This window comes from Fusarium musae, chromosome 3, assembly GCF_019915245.1.
Source record: "Fusarium musae strain F31 chromosome 3, whole genome shotgun sequence".
NCBI lineage: Eukaryota > Fungi > Ascomycota > Sordariomycetes > Hypocreales > Nectriaceae > Fusarium > Fusarium musae.
Window position 1 is genome coordinate 3,656,849 of NC_058389.1, and position 8,530 is coordinate 3,665,378.

The following is an 8,530-nucleotide window of genomic DNA, read 5'->3' on the forward strand; positions in this document are numbered from 1 at the left end:
ATCCAGCCATGCCTTAACATTCTGGAAATGTGTGCGCGCGGCAGTTGTTTGCATAAACACAAGACAATGGGCTACCAACATCCGGCGTCAGATGGATGTGTCTTTATGCGTAGTGAGGTATGTGGTGGTTCTTTGTCTTGAATAGAAACTGGCATTAATGTTAAGATGTGGTATTATGCCGAATCTTGGCCAGGGATATCTGAAAGTCAGTGTCAGAGAAAGATGGACGAGATGCTGCACTAACATGGCATGCATAAACTGGCTCTGGTTCTCTCAAATCATTTTATCTCGATTTCTAGAATTCAGGTCGCAGTCCTAGTCTTTGATGCAATGCGATCGCTGCGTGGCCCCCCTGTTTGTTCCATCCGTGGATGGATGGATGGACTGTGTGATGCATCCCTGCCACCCGACGATTTCCCCGTTTTCTCGAGTCACTTACTGACTGAAGCCTGTAGGTAACTCACTGCGGAAATTTCCCTTGTATTAGCGTCACCGACGGCGTGATATGCCAACGCCAGCAGAGCTAACTAACGTCTGTGTCTGTGTCTGTGTCTGTGTCTGTGCTGTACGTGTATCACGAACGAACAAGACTACAAGAGAGGGGACTTTTCAGTTGGTACGCAAACCCACCCATGATCCCTGACTAATTTATCATTTGTCCGTACACCCATGCCCATGACCGTGGCCCGGGGATGAGCGAGAGAGGAATGAGACGAGACATGGGCATGGTTGAGCGGTTGGCCCGAGTCAACAGGCCAGGCCAAGTTGATGCCCTCTTTGCTGATTGTATGTATGTGACTATGAGGGGTAGGGTAGAGTACGATAGGGATTGGTCGTGTAAGCGTTTGCCTGTGGTTGTTTGCAGGTGGTAAATGGTAAAAAAGTTATTTTGAGCGTGCAGGAGGATGTGTTTGTGTGGCAGATCTCATGCACAATTTTACCCACTGAGAAAGCTGTCGTGTGCAGTTTGTGGTGTCTCGTAAGCGCTGGACTGACAGTTGACGCCTTTGACAGGGATTGGGATGCTTTGATTGTCGAGTTGAGGGCTTCGAGATGAGCTTGGCAGCTTCTAATGGTTTTGGAGGGAGAGAGGTTCAGCTAAAGGAGAATAGCTCAGCTTTTAGGATTCATTTAGTTCAAACATGTCAGCTTCCACAGGTGATGCTCTAACTGTACTGTAGTAGCTGGGCTAGTACATGTACATAGCTGAAGCTCAGTCAAAGCTTGAAGCCATTGATTGATTGGGATTGGATATGAGTGTTGACCATTCATCGCTGACCACCAACCAGAGCCATTCAGGTACTCGACTGTCATTGAGGCAATTTACGATTTATCCTTTCGCATTTTGCTCATCTTTCTCTCGGCCTTCTCTCAACTCCATCTCCCTTTTATGACATCTCTTGGTCAGATTCATCCACTAAAACCACTTACAAGACGTCGTCGAGTCGTTGGCAGGCGCCTAGGTAGTTGTCAGAGGCGACCCCTCCATCAATCAATCACCCCACCTTGAGAGCCTGAGCTCAAGCCCAAGGGTAATTAATTTCACCCTCCATCTTTTCTCGCTGAGGAACGCAGCCTTATTAGCCACTTTACGCTTTAACGCTGAAACTCAAAGGCGCCCACAGCTCGCGTCAATATCACGTTAAAGGGAGCCCAAGGCGAAGGCCCTCTACCTCGAGTCTTGGATCACTGATTATCGTGCGTGTCGAGGGTCACAGATCCACGGACGTTGGATTTCCGAGTATCTGATCAGTCACAGTTATACGACTGCACCAACCAAAGTCATCAGGTCATCAATAAGAAGCAAAAGAGGCAAAGCAAAGCAAATCAAGCAAGCAAACACCAAATCTGTCCCTTATTATTTCCAGCCGGCAACTACTATTTTTCTCCCATCTCATCAGCCTCTCTCTCAAACCAAAACTTACACAAATCGCTTCCACAACGTTCGATCCACTCGAGGGAACATTGTCCAGCCCACTCTCAGGCTACTGTACTTCGCCCCCTGGCGTGTACTCCGTACCTCACATTCGCGTTCGTTCGTTCGTTCTCTCGCTCGCTCGCTCGCTCGCAGCCCAATCTTTGTGTGTGTGTGCGTGTGCAACCCCAGGCATTCGCTGTAAGGTACCCTACCTTTACCTCGGAGGGTCCAGGTCCAGCCAGGTTCAGGTCCCTCCCTCTCTCCCTCTCCCCCTCCACTTCAACGGCGCTGCTTCTGCAACCGCTACAACTTGACTTGGGGTCTGTCCGTCCTGCACCTCGCTGCCTTGCCCGTGCCCGGTCTAGCGGTTAATAGAGAGAGGTACTGCCACTGTAAGGTGTAGCGTACTTGTCTGTACCTTGCCTTGCCTTGCCTGGCCTTACACCAAACATCGGATTGGATCGAAATAAGGTAGCCCAGCCCGCCGCTGTGTCCCGCCGGGTCGTGTCGTCGTCCCTCGTCTCGTACATACTTTTAGTACCGTACCTTGCTCAGGTCGTCTCGTCTTGCGATCCCTTTCCTAACAACCTCCACCTTCGAGCGATTCACAACTTCCCAACTTGCAACTGCCCAGGAGGCATTCAGTTACACAAAAATGAAGGTTCGTCATCGCCCCTTTCCCTCCCGTCGCTTATGCCTCTTCATACAGCTGCCTGAGCTGCCATTCCGTCTCTCTATTGTATTGTATCATGCCGTGCTTTGCCTCCAACTTCTTGTGCCTCACAAGGCGTTATTCCCATGTTCTCAGCTGCCTGAGCCAAACCCCCTCCCCCGCCGCATTCAGCTCGTTTTCACTCATTACTTGCGCCGGCTTCGCTGGCTGCCCGAGAAATATTCGAGTCAAAAGCTAACAGTTATGCGCTTTGTGCAGGCTCTTCGACGTTCGATCAAAGGTGACAAGGACAAAGGATCCGTCGCTCCCAAATCGGCTGTCGCCATTGTTCCTCCAAAGAAGGTTGGTGGCCTCCCACTCCCAAGCCTCAAATCCTATTCAATTATGGTCTGCCACATTCGGTACAGCCATGGTTCCACGACAAACTTGACTTTAATCGCTGAGAGCCCAGACACTGATGCCCAATCTAATTTGCAGGTCATTCGAGCGCTTTACGATTACGAGGCACGATCGAGCCAAGAACTGAGCTTTTCGAGAGGCGACTTTTTCCACGTTATAGGCCGCGAAAACGATCAAGATTGGTACGAAGCATGTAACCCAGCTCTCCCTGACGCCCGGGGTCTCGTCCCTGTCACCTTCTTCCAAGCGCTTGGCCGAACCGAGAGAGATAGCGCACAGTCCGACGGTGGCCAACTCCCCACTCCGACAAAGAACCCCGACCACGATTCTGGTTACAGCGAATCTCCAGCAATGCAAACTGCGCCCGCCGTCATGTCACCCACTACAGCCGTGCCTCAGCAAGGCCACCAGCGTAATTCGAAGTCGGTTGGAAAGTCAGGCGCCATGGTCTACGGAATTGTTATGTACGACTTTGCCGCTGAGAGAGCAGACGAGTTGGAGGCCAAAGCTGGCGAGGCTATCATCGTCATCGCGCAATCGAACCCCGAGTGGTTTGTGGCCAAGCCCATCGGTCGATTGGGTGGCCCAGGGCTCATCCCCGTTTCCTTTGTCGAGATTCGTGATATGGCAAGCGATAAGGCAATTGCGAACCCGGGTGACGCCATAAAGCGTGCCGGTGTTCCAAAGGTTGAAGAATGGAAGAAGATGGCGGCGGAATACAAGAACAGCAGCATCACACTGGGCAAGTTTGAGGGAGGCGGTCCTCAGCAACCTGGGCAGGGTATTGAGCAAGGCATGGAACGAATGAGCATTCAGCAACAGCAGCATTCACGACAACCTTCTCAGAATGGAGCGCAGGCCGGATACGCGTCTCAACCTCGAACGTCGCAACAACCTCAGCAAAATCATGTACAGAAACCGGCCTCACAACTGAACGCACCGCTACAAGCACGCATACCGCGATACTGCTTTGCAGAGGATAAGTACTGGTTCGTGATCGAAGCATTGCTAGAAGACGGACGACAATGGGAGCTGTCTCGCTATTACGAGGACTTTTACGACTTCCAGATCGCTCTTCTGACCGAATTTCCAGCTGAGGCCGGTAACACAGGGACACAGAAGCGTACACTGCCATACATGCCTGGACCAGTCAACTATGTCACAGATGCAATCACCGAAGGACGCCTCCATAACTTGGACGCGTACGTGAAGAACATGCTGAACCAGCCCCATTACATTTCGAGGTGCAACCTGGTGAGACAGTTCTTTGCACCCCGTGAAGGAGATTACGAGATCGATCCGAACGACAACGAAGAGGAGTACCGCCTATCACAAGCATCACAGCTGTCATCGGCCGAGTCCCCAGCTGGTGGATCACAGAACAACTTGAACGGCAGTGCATACGGCCTTTCAGCTGCACCAGCGCATCAGATGGGCCCAGGTTCCCCTGACATCCAAAGACAGCCATCTTCTTTGTCACAGCCCTCACAAACATCTCTGGGTAACGGTATGCAACCCCAAGCTCAGCCGGCATCAGCGATGAAGATCAAGATGTATTTCAACGGAGATCTCATTGCCATCCGAGTACCAACGGACATCTCATTCCAAGCACTCTATGAAAAGATTTGTGATCGTCTGAAGGTGCCGGCGGGTCAGGAGGTCCAACTGTTTTACAAGGACGAGCCCACTGGAGATAAGCCAAGTATGCTTAGTGACAACGACTTGGACTATGCCCTGCAGCGGAACGAGAAGCTTCTGCTCTATGTGGAGGCCGTGTGAACAGCCCTGCCCGCTCACTGGAGATGACGACTGCGGCGTTTCAGCTTGATTGTAACGCTGCATGGACGGAATTGAGTTGACAGCCAAAACCGAAAAGTCCACCAAAGAGCGTTGGGTGTACACTAACGCGTATATTCTCGTTCCCGAACCCTTGCCCGTACAGTACTGTACAGTACAGTACAGACTCTGGCCCTCCACTTCGAAAACGTGCGTTTTTCTCTTCCTCGATGGATCTACAATTTCTCTTTAGTCCCCAATGGACGACACGCATACTCTCGACACTTTTTTTTCTTTACTTTTTCTTTGCCCCCCCTTTTTCTTGTCCATTTTATTCTACGCGGATTTTATGACGACACGTCGGCGAGGAACTTGATGCTTCTTTGATACCATTTTATTAGCTGGATGACGCATAAGTTTCATGACCAGTGTACCTGACGCTCGTTGTCTCTTCTTTGGGCATTTATCATTCCCCCTATTTGCTCCTCTTTTGAAAACTTTCTTCTTCACATCCATGCGTATTCAGGCGGGTATATGGCCTTTTGGATGCTCTTTTGATATCACACGACTGAGCTTAGTGCTTTCCTTCCCTTGACTTTTTATCTTCTTCTGTACTTCCTCACCGAAAGTGACAGGGCCTGGAGGGGCCATTCGGCATATGGGGTTGATAGTTGGTGGACGTGATATGCGTTGCAGTATAGGGGAAGAAGATGGTTGGGGAGGTTCAATGAGGTGGCTCCAGTAAGCCGCATTAGAAGCCTATAGGTTCCAAATAGTGGACGTTACTGGTGTCGCGAAAGGCTTGCATTGCATGGATCCCGAGGATCAGAGGAGGCAAGATACATATGTATTTTGGCCTTTGTGGTGGTGGAGGTGAAAGCAAAGATGAGCGCTCATCATGAGCGTGATGAATGAAAGCGACAATTGTGTTATTTTGTGTAAGCGATGCATGTGAATATCAATGTTAATGTCAGCGGTGTTTGTAGTTCACAAATTGCATTTCTCTCACTTGCAGGTCAAGGTCGAATACCTTAGATCGGATCAGTTTCTCATTTCATCGAGTTGGCCGTAATCAGTCTTGACTCTTCCCTTCGCTACCTAGTATCCTGTCTATCGTGTTCTAGAAGTCTATTACGAGTGATGGACCGTCATCGTATGCTCTTTTGTATTCCACCATCCGTAGAAAAACCATGAGATGTAACATTAACTCCCGATGCCGTGGATCTTAACAAGACCAAACAAGTAAATGGAACCATAGCCACATAGCCTCGTAACTGTAAACGCCTGAAATCAAAAGAATCTGCAGAGGAAATAGTCTCTTGCAGTATGAGATGATGTGTTGGATATGACGTCGTCTACTCCAGCTTGGTCATGAGGTTCTTGCGAACTTTCATGTTGACGACACCACCGACTCCAAAAGCAGGGACAATTCGACATATTCTCGCGACAGAGCTGATGAACCAGTTGCGCCGCACAAGATCTAATCGATCACGCATCGTCACGACAGCTCCCCCGGGTCCAGTCGCTTGACGATTGTACAAGTCTAGACCGAACAAATGCATAGGCGTAGAAATGAACTGCACCATAGCAGGGGCCATGAACTGCGCTGCATAGAGTCCAGAGACTCTCTTCTTTATCTCCTCGGAAAACCGCTTATCCAGATACGGTCCCAGCAAAGGCGGCACATTGAACGAGGCAAAGATGGTCAAGCAATCGCGCAGCGCAAAGAGAGTGTATGAAGCGAGAGGGACAGGTCTAGGGACAACACCAGGGGGACCAAACATGCGCACAAAGACTTGATCTTTGTAGATGCAGACTCCGATGTTTGTGGCGCTGGACGCAGCGAACTTTGTGGTTCCGGCTGTGATGCTCGAGGCGGGCTTGTTGTTGACGGTCGAGAACGAGGTGTCGACGGCGTTGGCGGTGAGATATGTCCCGCCGTAGAGGCAGAAGATGAGCGCTGTAGGCTTGGAGAAGAGGATTGTGTGTGGGCGGGTGAAGAGGGTTCGGAGGGAGGATTTGACTGAGTTTGCGAGGGTGTTTGCGCCTGAGGCGTTTTCCATGATGGAGCTGTCATGATGTCAGTTTTTTTTTTGGAGTTGGAGTTGGAGTTTGGCGATGTCGGCGCGTCTCAGAAATATGGCATAGCATATGAATGGTGGTGATAGTGCAAGAGGCATGATAATGAATTTACTGACCGGTCGATAATGGCAATGATGGGCGCTACCATTGAAGCAGCGCTCGCAGCAGAAAGAAAGTCAGTGCCGAGTCGCGATATCAAGTTCTTGGTATTCCATGTGTTTTTGGTGGTGATCTGCTCGGGCGTAGTTGTCCCGGCGAGAACCAGCGCCGGCGCATCAGAGTCTTTCATGATGATCCAAGATCCAATCTTTTCTTATCTTTTCTCCTTGTAACTCGTTCAGAAACACAGAAAAGTACAATATCAAAGTCTGATACGAAGAAGAAGATGACGGAAACAAGGTATGACGAAAAGAAAACAGGTTCCGGTTCCTGGGGGAATGAAAGGAAACTAGAATAGAAAAAAACCACTAGATAAGTCAATGGGAGGTTGTAGACTAACTAGATCCCGAAGCAACCCTTTCAGTGGATAAACGTTGAAACTGCATGAGCTGGCGGTAGCCGTAGCTGCTAATTCCCATGCGCTGGTTGGGCACCGTCTGAGCTTTTGCTTCAACTTTGGGGGTTTTCTTTAGTCTTATTAGTTAGCTGAACCGAAGCTCTTCTGACTGACTTGAGTCCGGGGGTGCGCCGATCTCGGCGGGGACTTCGGAGCCGGTGCCGAGTTTATAAGGGACTTGAGACAGATATCAGCGGCTTGTCACGGATACCAACGATTGATGCCGGAAAACAGATAGATATTGTATGAGTATAAGGAATTTGAGATTGGCACGACAAAAGTAGTTCATGAGATGTGTTTAAATTGCATGGTTGGTTACTGTTTGCGCATTGTGTAACTGATAGTAACAGCCAACAAAACTCACGCTCACGCCCACGTTCAACACCAGATCAATGCTTGCATTAAACACCAAAAGCCATATACAGCGATATACCTCCATAAACAAGGCGTTGATAACTTTACCGCCGTCTGATCAAAGCAGTCTCAAACTAACTAACTAGACCCTTCATCCCCCGCAGTGTTCTCCATTCTCCTTGACTTACACGCCATCTTCCCCACGCCGACGTTTGCCGCTCACCGGGAGCTCTACCTAGTCATTCGTCGCCGTTATGTGTATGTCGGGTTTGTCTTTGACGAATTTATAGACTCTGCAGGTCACCCCAGTGAATAGATTCAGCCCAAATGCAGGCACCACATCTAAAGGATGATCACCGTTTGCCAACTCCTCCAACGGCATAGACCGGCTTTAGCTTATACCCAAATTCTATACCAACACAAACATACTGTTCAAGTAGTAGGGTAATCATGCATATCATTCTCGATATTTACATAGTTCCATCCATTGCCAATCGTAAAAACATTCTATTCATAGGGAATGTAAGAATTCTCGATCTAATGCTACTCATAACTCCTGATAATCTCATAAACAATGCAAACTTGACGAATCCAATACAAGCTTCTTCGAGGGCTCCAGGTTGTCGGGCCGTTGCCGACTCGTATCCTATCCCATTCTTAGACGGCCTGATCCACAGGCACAGCACATGTCCAGAGCCGCTTCTCTCCGTCTCCCCACTGCTACTCCCAACATCATGCCAGTTCTTCCGGAACCCTTCGCTGCCGGCCCCTC

At 49.7% G+C, this 8,530-nt stretch overlaps 2 protein-coding genes across 2 annotated transcripts; one reads left to right on the forward strand and one right to left on the reverse strand.

Moving 5' to 3' along the window:
• Positions 1 to 2,573: 2,573 nt before the first annotated feature.
• Positions 2,574 to 4,769, forward strand: J7337_004555 (uncharacterized protein; the record flags this gene model as incomplete). The annotated part of the gene is made up of 2 exons (XM_044822247.1): positions 2,574 to 2,579; positions 2,628 to 4,769. 2 exons carry the CDS (start codon positions 2,574 to 2,576, stop codon positions 4,767 to 4,769), a joined length of 2,148 nt encoding a protein of 715 aa, XP_044683580.1.
• A 1,352-nt stretch (positions 4,770 to 6,121) lies between these two features.
• Positions 6,122 to 7,137, reverse strand: J7337_004556 (uncharacterized protein; the record flags this gene model as incomplete). Its single annotated transcript, XM_044822248.1, has 2 exons — positions 6,122 to 6,836; positions 6,965 to 7,137. The coding sequence occupies 2 exons, from the start codon at positions 7,135 to 7,137 to the stop codon at positions 6,122 to 6,124; spliced, it is 888 nt and encodes a 295-aa protein (XP_044683581.1).
• Between the last annotated feature and the right edge of the window lie 1,393 nt (positions 7,138 to 8,530).